We start from the raw sequence: 14,508 nt of genomic DNA on the forward strand, positions 1-14,508 counted from the left end.
TTTCTGGCAGCAGAGACAGGCAATGAATAATTCATATAATAAACAAATGAATAAATTACATGTATTTATAAAAGATATATGGTGGTCAGAGCTATGGAAAATAAAAGAGCTGGGTGAACAGGATTGGAAGTACAGAAGAAGTGTTGCAAAATAAATTGCAGTATTAAATAAGATGAGCAGGATATGCTTCATTAAAGAGGTGAGATTTGAGCACAGTCTTATAGAAGTTGAAGGAGTTAGGGATGTTGATATGTGGGAAGGCAGAGATGAAAGCTGGAGTTTGCCTGGTTTGTTTCAGAAACATCAAGGAGGCCAGGAGCACTGAAGAGTAGTGAGTGAAGAAGAAATATAAAACAGGGGTGAGCAATTAGGGGAAGTCAGAAAATATGGAGTTTTGAATATTAATGATCTCTGTATTTTGCTCTGAGTGCAATGAGGAACCAATGTAGAAATCAGAGCATAAAAATTACATAATGATAAGTTCCATCAATCTCTAATTGTAGGATGGTGGATAGTCCTAAAGAATGAACATAATCTCTAACACAGCGGTTCTCAACTTGTGGGTCGCGACCCGTTTGGCGGTCGGACGACCCTTTCACAGGGGTCACCTAAGACCATTCTGCATATCAGATATTTACATTATGACTCATAAGAGTAGCAGCATTACAGTTATGAAGTAGCAACGAAAATAATTTTATGGTTGGGTCACAGCATAAGGAACTGTATTTAAAGGGCCAGAAGGTTGAGAACCACTGCTCTAACAGTAAATTTGCTTTCACAGCTATGTTAAGTAAAATGATATCCTTTCATAGGACTTACATTTCTAGACGGCAGGCATAATAGGTGTAGAGAATGCAGCTTCTGTATTTTTACTGCCTATGTTCAAATTCTGACTTTAATGCTTGCCAACATGTAATATTAGGTAAATTACTAAACACTCTGCTTCAGATTGCTCCTCTTTAAAATGGGGTTGATCAAAATTGATCTTTCTATAAAAAGGTTTGGAGGATTTGATCTAATTATATGAATATGATAGTATTTGGAAAAAGTTAGTGCTCAAATAATGTCAGTTGATGTTGTTATTACCATCAGGAAAAAAATAAAGCATGTTTCCTAAGTCATAAAAGAATGGTAAGAGAAGCAGCACACACACACACACACACACACACACACACACACACAGATTGTATCAATATCCTTTTCTACATTCTGGCCTTTTAAACATTAAGTAACCTTGCACATAGCCTAATGGTGCATTTCTTCATGGCTTCTATTCTCTATAATTTTACTCTAATTTTAAATAAACTACACCAAATTAGCAACTGTTTTCTTCTTTTTCTTTTTGGATTTCTGGCTTATTTTTCTCTTTTACCAGGAACTCATTACTAGCAAATAAGATGGAGTATTGTGGATTATTTTTATTATTATTATCCTTTAAGTGAGAAAAAAAGTTTGATTTTATGGCACACATTTTTGGGAGATGTTTCTTCAACTCTACATGTAATATTTACTGAGATCAATGCCAGTCATATTTTTATAGCTTCCTCTGAAAATTCTTTTAGAAAACTATTAATTTCTGAACACTTTTTGAACTTCTTGTACTTTTGCACAGAAGGGTCACATAGTACAGAATAATAAGCCACAAAAACTGGAACTCATAAAAATAGATTCCCCTAAAAATTAGAGAATAGAATGAGTTCATAGATGAGCATATTATTGACAGTAATGAGATAGGTAGGACATATATTAGTAAAGGACAAAGTTGAAATGCTTTTATAAAGAGCCTCCAAAACTCAGTGACTTAAATCAAATATGTGCAGTAAGAAGCTATTTTTTTCTCATGTAGTGGCACAGATGTTTATGGGCAGGGTTTACAGGAAAGATTTATCCTCCTCAACACTTGGTTTGTTATTCCAGTCATTTACATACGGCAGCCAATGGGGAAAATGGTAAGTCCAGGAAAATGGAAGTGAACCAAAATTTGGCAAAATATGAAAACAATGCAAGTTGGAGAAATATAAGGGAAGCTGAAGAGACAGTGGGTGGTGTATTAGTGATCTGTTACTGTACAATAAACCACTCCAAAGATTAGTGACCTGAAATGACAAAGATTCATTATTTCTCCTGTTCTTGTAGGTTGATTGGAATCAACTGAGTAGTTCTGCTTTATTTACATGGTGTAGTTGAGGCTACTCTAATGTTTGCGTTCAGCTGGAACTGAACATCCAAGGTGGTTACTAGCCCCTTCTCTCCATTTGGCCTCCCTCATTCAGTAGTCTTCTTTACAGCGTTGGTTGTTGGCTTCTAAGAGAGTAGAGTGAAAACTGCCAGTTCCAGCTTAGTCCTGGAATTGGAACAGAATCATTTCCACTACCATCTAGTGCCCAAAGCAAGTGAGGTCATCTCAGATTCAAGGAGATGGATAATAGATTGCTCCTTGATGGGAAGCAAAAAAAAAAAACCGCAGCCATTTCTGATCTGCTTCAAGTAATTTCTTTTTGTGAGTACGTTGTTTTTTCATAGACAAGAACCCTCTTGTTTATTTTATTTAATAATTTGTTTTGATCCTTCATCCCAAGCTTTAAAAATAAGTTTGAGTAAGCCCTCTAATATTTAAAAGTATATATGTATTACTATCATTAGTTAATATTTTAATGCTTAATAATTGCATTGAGCACTGATTATTATTTATTACATTAGATATAAACCCACATTTCCAATAATTCTATTAATTGGTTAAAAATTGTCAGTCTAACATTATTTCAGGTCTGCTTGAATCTTTATGATTTGATTTAATAACTTGATGATTAAACCCTTACACTAGGAGATGGGAAGTAAGTCTCCCACCACTTTCTTGGTGTTTACTTTTAGTGTTTTCTTTAATCTCAGGTTCATTGAAGAAATTTCCCAACAACTTATTCATTTTGTGAGTATTAGCTTGGTGGAAAATGAATACTACGAAACACAGATCACTTAAACTTGCCAAATGTAAACCCAAACCCACAGCAATGTGCTGCAAGCAAACAGATGGGAGAGAGCATCTGTCAACCCTTCCACGCTGTATAATTGCCTCACCTCCCTCAAGACTTCTTGTCTGTGTCCCTACAAACATACCACAAATAGTCAGTCTGCATATTAATTATTTAAGCTGATTTTGTGGTATTTTGGGATAAGATAAAATTAAAGTTTTAATAAGGGTGGTAGTTACATGGGTCCATACAATTGCTCAAAAACATTGAAGCTAATGTGCATTTTATTGTATGTAAATTGCATCACTAAATAAAAAATAGTAATTTGATGTTTTGTTTTAATTACACTCAATTACACTTTGGGGATGACCACAGTAAACAATAAGTAACTTTTATCTTAATAATTGAGAGATTAAACTGGATTTTTGACATTTATTTCAGTGATTATAACTGAATGGAATATTAGGAGATTTAGGAGGTTATAATAGTGGTACAAGTATGAAAGGACAAGACTGAGTAAGGAGCTAATGACATAGGCAAGGTAGAATCACATGGATGATATATGGAAAAATGTAGGGGAGGGATTTAGTGATTTGAACCCATCAGGTCAGCAAAATGATAGTATGATTTGCAAAAATTCAGTTCATGGTTTTGTGTTTGTTACTATCTGTAAGTCACAGATGTGAATATTTCATCTACCCTAACATGGTGGTTCTCAAACTTTAGAGGGCATGAGATTCACCTGAGGTTATTCAAAGTGTACATTCCTGACCTTCCTTTTCAGAGATTCTGGGATAGGATCTTGGTCTTTCTGATGCATGCAGTACTCTTTGAAGTCCTGCCGTACAAACGCATGAGAAAAACAACCCAGGCAAATCTTTATAGAATTCACCTAAGTTGAGAATTGGCAACTAATATAGTAATTTAGTTTTCTTAAGAGACAAGTAAAAGAGAATTTGAGATTTTTTTTTTTTTGAGAGGGGATTATAGAATTGTTGGCAATATTTTGCATAAGAAAATGGAGTTTGTTATTTGTCAAGAATAGCTTAAGAGTAAGGTTGCAAAGGGAATGGACTTTTACCTAAGGTGATATGAAAAACATGGAATTATGAGAAATGGAGTTTATTGTTTTCCATTAGAGTTATCAAAAATGCACAAAGAAAATTGAATAGCTTAAAGAATAAACAATAAACCTAAAACTAATGGTGGAAAATAACAAGAAATTAGAGGTAATATCTATCATAGGAATAATATAATACAAAAAAATGTGCTTTTAAAGCATAGAGGAAGCCATGATTAAAATTATTGACAAAAATTTTGTTATATGAAAGGGGTAGCCAAGGAGTTGACTATCAGGGGAATGGAATACTTTTAACCCAAAAATTAAAATCAAGATGAGAACTAGATGGAGAAAACCCAAAGCTTTGGAGGTGTTCTGGAAGAAGCAACATTTCAGATGAATTATGTGTTGATTATAGAGTTTGATTCATTTACATTTAAAATAATTACTGAAAACAGGGACCTTTGTCATTTTGCTCTTTGTATTTAATGTCATAACTTTTTCATCCTTCATTTCCTGTGTAACTTCTGTTTTGTTGATTTTTTGTAGTGCAATGTTTAAATTCATTTCTTATTTCCTTTAGCATATATCCTATAACTATTTTCTTTGTCTTTTCCAAAGGGATTGCAATAACATCCTAAAGTTATAACACTCTAACTTGAATTTATACCACTTTAATCTTAGTAATATACAAAAACAACAACAACAAAAAAAACTTTGGTCCTTTAAATTCAATCTCTACTCTTTTCAGTTGATGTAACAAAATTACACTGAGTGGCCAGATTATTAAAACCAGCCAGATTATTATGACCACCCCATCAGTACTTCATTGACACTTCCAAAAATACTGAATATTGAAAACTTCCTAAGCAAATACTCTCATGGTTTTATTATTATTATTATTTGCATAACTAATTACTTCATTGTACTGATGGCGTGGTCATAATAATCTGGCCACTCAGTGTATATATTTATAGATTGTATGCCTGAAATCATACACTAATAATTATTTTCAATGCATTAGCTCTTAAATTATGTAAAAAACACAAAGCAACATGACAAAGCATTGTTACTATAATACTGGCTTTTATAATTGCCCATGTATCTACCTTTACCATGTTCTTTATGTCTTCCTACTGCTTCAAGTTCCTTTCATTTCAACCTGCAAGAATCCCTTGAGCATTTCTTGAAGGGTAGGCCTAGTCCTTATGAATGTCCTTTAGTTTATCTGGGAGTCTCTTAATTTCTCTGATATTTTTGAAGGACAGTTTTGCTAGATATAGGATTATTTTTGAAAGATATTTTTTTTTAGCACTTTGAATATATTGACTCACTGCCTTAGGGCCTCCAAATTTTCTGATAAGAAATTATGCTGATGATCTTATTGAGGATAGTTTGTATGTGATGAGTCACTTCTCTGTAGTGGCTTTCAGGATTCTCTTTTTGTCTCTCTTTTGAGTTTGATTATAATGTTTTGGTGTGAGTCTCTTTGAAGTCATCTTACATGGATTTCATTGAGCTTCTTAGATATTTATATTTATGTCTTTCATCAAACCTGTGTAAATTTCAGCCATTATTTCTTCAAATAGTCTCTCTGCCCCTTTCTTTCTTCTCCTCCTAGGATTCCAACAGGTATATGTTGGTTTACTTGATAATGTTCTACCGGCCTATTTGAAACCTGACACAATGGGTCTGAGGCCACCTGTCACTACTTGAGCCAATTTAAGCAGAGACAGGGTTGAATCATATATGAGTGTTTAATCCAGTGATGCTGGCAATGTGGGGAGGGCAGACATTCACCCTAGAAAATCTGCTGTGACCTCCTATTGAGGTACCTTATCTATTTACAGTCTTGTTTCATCCTCCAGTTTCCCAGGGTCTGTAAAAATACTTATCTATACTTAGTAAGGTGAATAATTATTAAACAACAGTGGCTCTATTCTTATCTCATGCTCTTCCCCACTATCATACTGGGCACTGTTGACTTTTGTTCAAACTTTTTTTTCTTTCTTTATTTCTATTGCTCAGACACAATAATTGCCAATGCCCTATTTTTATTCTTTCTTTTTTACCTGCTCAAATCCATCTTTGAACCTCTCTGATTAATTTTTATTTTAATTATTATACTTTTCAATTCTAGAATTTCTTTATAAGTTTTTGTAGGCATTCTTTCTAGTGATATTTCCATTGTTTTCACACATCATTTTCTTGACTTTCTCTACATTTCCTTTAGTTCTTTGAGTGACTTTAAGACAGTTGATTTAAAGTATTTCTCTAGTAGGTCATTTTTCAGGTGTTTTTTAGGAGCAGTTTCTGTTAATTTATTTGTTTCTTAAATGGTCCATACTTTCCTGTTTCTTTGTGCATCTTGTATTTTTCATTATTGTTATTGAAAACTGCACATTTGAAGCTGATAATGTGATAACTCTAAAAAAATCAGATTCCCTAATTTCCCCAAGTTTTGCTGTTTAATGTCACTTTTGTTTATTTATTTTTTATTGTAACTATTTTGGAACTCTGAAGTCTATTGAAGTCTTGAAACTTCCTGGGGAAGGATTGGACAGTAAATTGTAATTAATTTCTGTGAATTACAGTTCTGAGCACAGTAACAGTTAGCCAACCCCCATCCCTCAGCCTCTTGGCAGGAAACTGTACACATGTTCCTGAAGCAGCTTGCACCATGCTTGTGGGAGCCAGGCCCTGGATAAAGGACCCAGCCCTCCACATAGTAGGGAACTATACCATGATGAGTGTTTGCTGCTTCTGCTCACAGAAGTGCAAGACTTCAATAGACTTCAGAGTTCCAAAATAGTTACATCAGACAGATTCTACCTATGTAATTGTTGTCTAAGTAAAGAGATGAATTACTAGTCTTTGTCTTTCTTTCACTGCCATTTTCCCAGCATCCTTCAGTACTATTATGATTTTGGTAGATTATGCCAAATTCTCCATCACAGGTTTTGTCATACCCTTTTACCAACACCAGAAATGTCTAAAAGTTCATGTTTTCTCAAAGACTCACCAATAGAATGTGGTATCCAGCATGGAACATTGCTAATCTAACAGTAAAAAAGAAATTTCAGTGTGGCTTTAATTTCATTTTTTCATTCTTATGTATAAAAACGAACATCTTGTTTTGTGGTCAAGAGTCATTTGCCTTAATCTATCTGCTTGTTGTCTATCCCAAACCTGTTTTAAATTTATTACTGATATTTTTCTATACTAATTTGTGAATCTTAATACATTAGGGATATAAACCTTTTGCCTCTGATGTAAATTACAATAATTTCCCCCACTTTGTCACCTGTGGTTTTACTTTGTTTATTTTGTGTTACCATGCAATTTGGTAATGTTATCAAAATTATCTCTTTTCACTTACTGCTTTTTTATTTTGAGTCATAGAAAAGATAAGCTCACTCTCATTTGAGAATAGAGTTCATATTTTTATCTATTACTAGCACTTGTATTGTTTCATTGTTCATTATGTATGGATGCCTTCTCCATCTAGAGTTTACTCTAGTATTGTGTATGAAGAATGGATGTGATTTTTGTCATTTTCTATATGTCTCTCCTATTAGATGAAACCTCTCATTAAATTTTTCCTACTGTTTTAAAGTGACTCTATTTTCACATGCTAAATTTTCATGCACAATTTTGAATTATTCTAAATTTTCAAGTCTATTTTACTGGTATAATTTTTTTCTTCTATTTCTGTTTGCTTGTTTCAGAATTTCTTTTCTTATCTCATAGTTGAAGCAAAGGAGAATTTCTTATCTCAGAGTTGAAGCAAAGGAGAATTTCTTTTCTTATCTCAGAGTTGAAGCAAAGGACTGGTAGCAATTAAGTCATTTTTGCATATGTTTGGACTCTGGCAAACTGGATTGATGCAAGTTCTATATTACATTGTCTCTGTGACTTTGGACAAGTTATTTAATATCTCAAAGCTCCCTAGTCCTCCACTGCAATGAAAATGATCTACAGAGATATTAGCGATTACTTCCATAAAGCATATACCACAGCGTAGGCTTCAAGAATTGGAAGCCATGTTATTTTATTCTTATGATTATTGTTTGGCCAAATTTATATACTCTACAGTTCTATGATTTGATGTTTACCTTTTCTTCAAGTTGGGAAAAATATTATAATAATGTTGCAGTATACAAAGGTAGATAATACAATTGAAGGACATTTCTGTAAGAAGAAATGTATTTCAACTCATTAAAATATCTACATTGAAGAAATATCATCTCTAGACATTAAAAGTATCATGAACATATTTTATGTAGTATTTAAAATATTTTTAAAATATATTTTTATTGATTTCAGAGAGGAAGGGAGAGGAAGAGAGAGATAGAAACATCAATGATAAGAGAGAGTCATTGATTGGCTGCCTCCTGCATGCCTTCCCCAACTGGGGATCCACCCCTCCCCACACTCTGACATGTGCCCTGACCTGGAATCTGTGACCTCCTGGTTCATAGGTCAATGTTTAATCACTAAGCCATGCCAGCTGGGCTAAAATATTTTGTATATAATTGATGTAGTTAGCTTGATTCTTATCTTTAAAAAAATTTGGCCAGCTGTAACAGAATATGCTGATTTTAATTTCCATGCATCTTGCTATTTGGTAGAAATTACCAGTCATTTTTTGTTACAAGATATGTTGAAAGACCCATGCAAGCTATAATTAAGATTTATGCACCATTAAAGTACAATTTTAGAATTCAAAATTTGCTCTCTATACACTTAATATCTCTTTTTATGTGATGAAGTTTCAAATAATTAAAGAGCCCTCTTAATAAAGGATATTTGGAAAATCAGCCAAACATAACATATTTTTCATCCTCTTGCTCATAAACTAATTAATTATATACCACATTTGCATCTGCTTTCCCTAGACTGCATAATTTTGAAACTTAATTTACTAATGAAATTATGATTTTGTTCCTCAGTTAATGAAGGGAAATAGATATAGCAGATAAACATATTACTGATTGTTCTCCATTATGTGCTGAAACCTCAATGTCTTTCAGGGACTCCTGAGGATTACCCACGATTTTTCCATATGCATCCCAGGACTGCAGAACTTAGTCTCCTGGAGCCAGTAAACAGAGACTTTTACCAGAAATTTGATTTGGTTATTAAGGTAAATTAATTTCTTATTTCCTTGTGTTTATAAATTGCTAATAAAAAAAAAACCTGTAGAGGCTACTGCAGGCACTTTAATGTTATAAAAATTAAAATGAATTTGGACAGCAGTTAACCAATTTTTTATTTAAACAGTAAAGTGCAGCAGTTTTAATCCATTCTTGCTTTTCTTTAACTTTTTATATTACAGTGCGATTCAAATACTGAATATTTTTATAAGTAATAAATGCTTTGGTCAAATGTATATAATTCTACATGATGCCCTTTATTACATCTTTAACTTTTTTTTTTTACTAAAAGGAGTTAATTTTTATTCATGAAACTTAACCAATGAATATATTTAAAATGTGCATGGATTTATATTTTATTTTATTAAAATATTATTATTATTATTATGCACATATATATTTTACTGATTTCAGAGAGGAAGGGAGAGGGAGAGAGAAATAGAAACATCTATGATGAGAGAGAATCATTAACTGCCTGCCTCCTCCACACTGGGGATTGAGCCCATGACCCAGGCATGTGCCCTGACCAGGAATCGAACTGTGACCTTCTGGTACATAGGTCGATGCTCAACCACTGCGCCACACCAGCTGGGCAAAAATATTATTTTTATATGACATTTTTTCTAGCATTAAAACAAAGATCTCATGCCCTAACCGGTTTGGCCTGCAGATTAAGGGTCCTAGGTTCAATTCCGGTCAAGGGCATGTCCCTTGGTTACAGGCACATCCCCAGTAGAGGTTGTGCAGGAGGAAGCTGATCAATATTTCTCACTCATCGATTTTTCTAACTATTCCTCTCCCTACCTCTCTGTACAAAATCAATAAAATATATTTTTTAAAAAATCTCAGTTGTCTAGGAATTCTTTTAATATATCTCACTATTTAAAATTTTGATAGATGATCCTAGACTGAAAAAAAATTTCAATGAGGGAAATCCATTTGGCATTATAATTTTGACATAATAACATTTCATTTTTCATGATAAAATCATTTGAAGGTACTGTGAACATGCAGATGATCTGTCAATTAATTCTGATAGGCTTTGTTAATGTAACATTTGAGCGGGTCAGTGAAGGAAGATATTTACCAAGTAGAAATGGGCTGAGAGAAGGGCATTCAAAGTTATAGAACAGACATAAGAAATGATATAGAGGAAGTCTATTGTGTGTTATATAGCTTTTTCTTATCTATAAATAAAAAACATGATAGACTGCCCTAACCGGTTTGGCTCAGTGGATAGAGCGTCAGCCTGTGATCTTAAGGGTCCCAGGTTCGATTCCGGCCAAGGGCATGTACCTTGGTTGTGGGCATATACCAAGTAGAGAGTGTGCAGGAGTCAGCTGATCAATGTTTCTCTCTCATCGATGTTTCTAACTCTCTATCCCTCTCCCTTCCTCTCTGTAAAAAATCAATAAAATATATTTAAAAAAATATGATAGATATGCAGCCTTATGGAATTTTTAAAATTTAAAATTGGTAAAGGAAAAGGAATTACTATAAGGAAGCTTACTGAGCATTTATGTACGATTTTCATTGAATTGTAGTCACAACCTTAATAGTATGCTAATCAGTGCAAATGTGGAAACTAAAGATCAGAGAGAGTAAGTGATTGGCTCAGAGTACATCACTAAGAAGCAGCAGAATTGAGATTCAAATTTAGGTTTATCTAAGCTAACAGTGTACCTTTTTTACTTTATCAAGTTGCAGTTGCTAAGAAATGGTTGTCTGGCTTAACTATCTGTCAGTGAAATGACAACAATTATACGTAGACACACACTTAATTTTATATCTAATTTGAACATGTTTTGTTAGGACCTCATTATCTTTTACATACCAGATCTTTTGTTTACTTAGTGGTCCTTTGTCCTTAAAAGAAATTATAGTCTAGAAAAGAAAGTGTCATATAACCCAATAAATCAAATATAGCAAACATATCAACTGCTAACAGAAAGACACCTAAGGGCTGATGAAGCAGAGAATAGGTACATTTAAATGAATCTGAGGACAGACTTGGGGAAGATTTTTCTGGAAATTTCCCCAAGCTAAATTTTGCTGTATCGCAAGTGTTTGGCCAATGAATAGAAGGTAGGAAATATGTTTGAACATAAGGAAGAGCAGAAGTAAAAGCTTGGAGGCATGATGTAGCTGGCTACAAGCAGTTAACAGGGAAATGAGGGATAGCGCCAGACCACAGGGAGGGCCTTATGTGCCGCTGCAATTTCCTTGGATTTAATTCAGTAGGGGTTTAGGAGTCATTTAATAAAGAAAGACTCTTTTTACCTCTTATGTACAATGGTCATGCATGAGATAGTTCATCTTCTTGCATTGACCACATTTTTTAAAATCATAGGACTGTAGAAAACTAAAAAATGTGTATCCATTGTCTACTGTCTACCTACCCTCAGACCTGCGGTGCAGCTTTCTGTGGGAACTAAGAAACTTGACAAAGCATTGTTTCCAAATCCCTCATTTGAAACCTGAAATCCATTATTTTTCTTTATTCTCAAAGTCAGTTGCCCTAGTGTGTTGTTTACAGTAAAAACCATCAATTATTAGAAACAAAAACCAATTAGAATAAAATACAGGTGTTTTTTTATTATTATTTTGTAAATAATACTTTATATTTTTAGTGGAAGTTTTTCCAGACATTATTAGGTCAAATTTATTGTTTTTTTGTGTGCAGTCAAGAGGATAATGAGCAAAGGTATCAGTCTGTAAGAATCACAGTGTGGTACCTGTGTGAATAATAGCTGAATACTGTGGCTTTGTGTAGAGGTCCATTGACCTGTTACAATCTGGGAGCTCTCTTCCATAGCAAGGCTATCACCTCCTTCCGTTGTCCTTATTTTCATAATGCTTCATTTTTTTTACTGGTCATCAAAGTTTTTATTGGATTTGATCCCAATTTCTGTATTGGAAGCTAAAGTAAAATGAAATATCTTCCCCTGCACTTTGAAGAATAATTCTTCTTTGAAAAGCTATATGTTCATTTAACTCCTGGTGAATGTCATGAATTAGAGATTTATCATCTTCATTTTATCTCTTTCTTCAAGTGATTTATTCAGTACTCTGACGAATAAAGTGTAAAGGTGAAACTAAAAGGACAAAATGGAGTCATTCTCCAACTTTAGATTATTAAAGGATTAACACATGTCAGTTAAAAGAGGAAAAAATGTTCCAGATCAAATCTATTCCAAATTTTAAATAATAATAATCACTTAATCATACTTTTAAATTAAATACATATATTAAATAAGAATTTTACATTTGGTTTACCCAGTACAATTCATATTTATTCCTTTTGTTCTTGTATAATTATTCAGAATACCTCTTTCACTCTCAAAAATGCCCCAGTTTGGATGAAATGTTATGTGATCGTCATAGTTATTTTAAAAAGCATCTATGATATAGAAATATGAAATCCCATTTTAGATTCTAGTTATAATGAATTAGTTCATGCATGAAGTGTTGATAACAAAGTCCAGAAAACTCACCTCCATTATCATAAATGCACCATTTCTTTAAAAAATTTGATTAGTTAATACTCTAGGCATCTAATACAAAGATTAAATGGATAAATTATTAATAATTCACTGCCTTTTAGTTGCTCAAACATAATTGTTTTTAATCTATATCACTCTGATAAACAACTAACAGTAAGGGTCACAATGATATCACAACCATCATTGTATCATGGTCTCTCTGATTTACATGTTGTGACTCATTGTCCTACTCTATCAGGCTAACCTTAAACTTCTTTTCCTTCCATGTCATGGGCACGTTAAGCATCAGCTACCACTTGCTGTTCTAGCCAGACGAGACCACTTGCAGTGCCCTAAACTCACCATGCTCTTTCCAAGCTCCACGTATTTACAGATGCTGTCTCTCTTCCTGAATTAGTCCTCCCTTCCTTCATCAACAGTCTCATTCACCCTGATGCTTCATTGAAGCTTTAGATGCTGAGACGACACTTCTCAAAAGGCAGGGCCCCTGGTTGGAAGCCCCTCCTTGCATTCTGCATGTCCCTATGGTGGCCTCTGAGCTTCAATTAGCCTGTTTATCTTAGCCTGACTTTTATAAGAGGGAATATTGTAATATTTTTCTTCACATTGTGGCTCAAGCTCCTACCTTTATGCATGAACAGTATATGTTGTAATGGTTTCCTCTATGGTAAGTAAAGCTTTTAAAGCTGCTGGAATCGGGTACCTGTGCCTACATTATATTTCAATACATACATTTGAAAGTATATGTATTTGATACAGTTTCATCTGTGTCTCTATTCCCAATAAATATGCATTGAACTTCACAAATTCAATCTCTGGAAAAAGTGCCAAACCTTTATCAAAGCACAGTTTAAAGCTATGTATGAGTGTATGTTAATACAATATCCTTTCTTCTAAAGAAAAGATATATTTTTGACACACAATTGAAACTGAGCCACAGAACTGAAACTGGTGAGCTTATATATTAGTGGTGATGTGCAGGTTTTTCTGCATGTGACTTTGCTTTAGTAATTTGGGAGTCAAAGGACAGCAGCATCTGAGAATGATTGAGGCCTAAGAGAACAGCTACTGCAACCCCTGACCACATACGTGAATCTCTGGTGCCACTAGAAAGCATTTAGCTTCCATTTGAATAATGATCTCAATTATACATTACCTCACAAGGACACAGTGGAAACAATTTTAAGGCATTTGGCATTTGCTACTTTCAGTTTGCCAAATCCTTTCTTATTGCTTATTAGGTGCCTGGCATTTTGCTTGGTGTTGAGGAGACATAGATGTATGAAAGCTCTATCCTCAAGGAAACCTCAGATATGGAAATTATAGTTTCAGGCCTACTTCCCTTCTGAATTCTGCATTCATATTTCCTATTACTGGCTGTATAACTCTTCCTAGTGTTATACAATTGTGTCAAATTAAGAATGTAGTAAACTACATACATCCTTTTAACAACATTAAGTTTCCTTCTTTCCATTAATAATATTATAATCAGCCACTCACTCACCAAGCTTAGAGCTCCCAGTGCCTCTTAGGTATTTGCTTCCATATGTCCCCATCCAGTCAGTTTTCAAATCCTGTCTGGATGCCTCTGGAATTCATTCTCAAATGTCTTCCCAACTCTCCATGCCCACAGCAGTTCTCTAGTTCTCGTCCTCATGGCCATCTTCTCACACACATCTCACAAACATAAGTCCCCTTTCCTTGCACCCTACCCTCTCCCCACATTGCCTACTAAGTATTGCTAAAACAAGTAAACAAAAACAGATCATGCAGCTGCATGTTGTCTTCAAGTCACTTGACAATGTGCCCCCTATGTGAAT

At 34.0% G+C, this 14,508-nt stretch overlaps 1 protein-coding gene across 2 annotated transcripts in view; it reads left to right on the plus strand.

The window, feature by feature from the left end:
- The window catches only part of PCDH15 (protocadherin related 15), a 681,342-nt gene that overhangs the window by 387,239 nt on the left and 279,595 nt on the right, over positions 1 to 14,508 (plus strand). For both annotated transcript variants that reach the window (XM_059662693.1, XM_059662692.1), the window contains exon 10: positions 9,063 to 9,175. In XM_059662693.1, the coding sequence (XP_059518676.1) occupies positions 9,063 to 9,175 (113 nt within the window). The remainder of the gene's footprint in view (positions 1 to 9,062; positions 9,176 to 14,508) is intronic.

This window comes from Myotis daubentonii, chromosome 13 (genome assembly GCF_963259705.1).
Source record: "Myotis daubentonii chromosome 13, mMyoDau2.1, whole genome shotgun sequence".
Classification (NCBI taxonomy): domain Eukaryota; kingdom Metazoa; phylum Chordata; class Mammalia; order Chiroptera; family Vespertilionidae; genus Myotis; species Myotis daubentonii.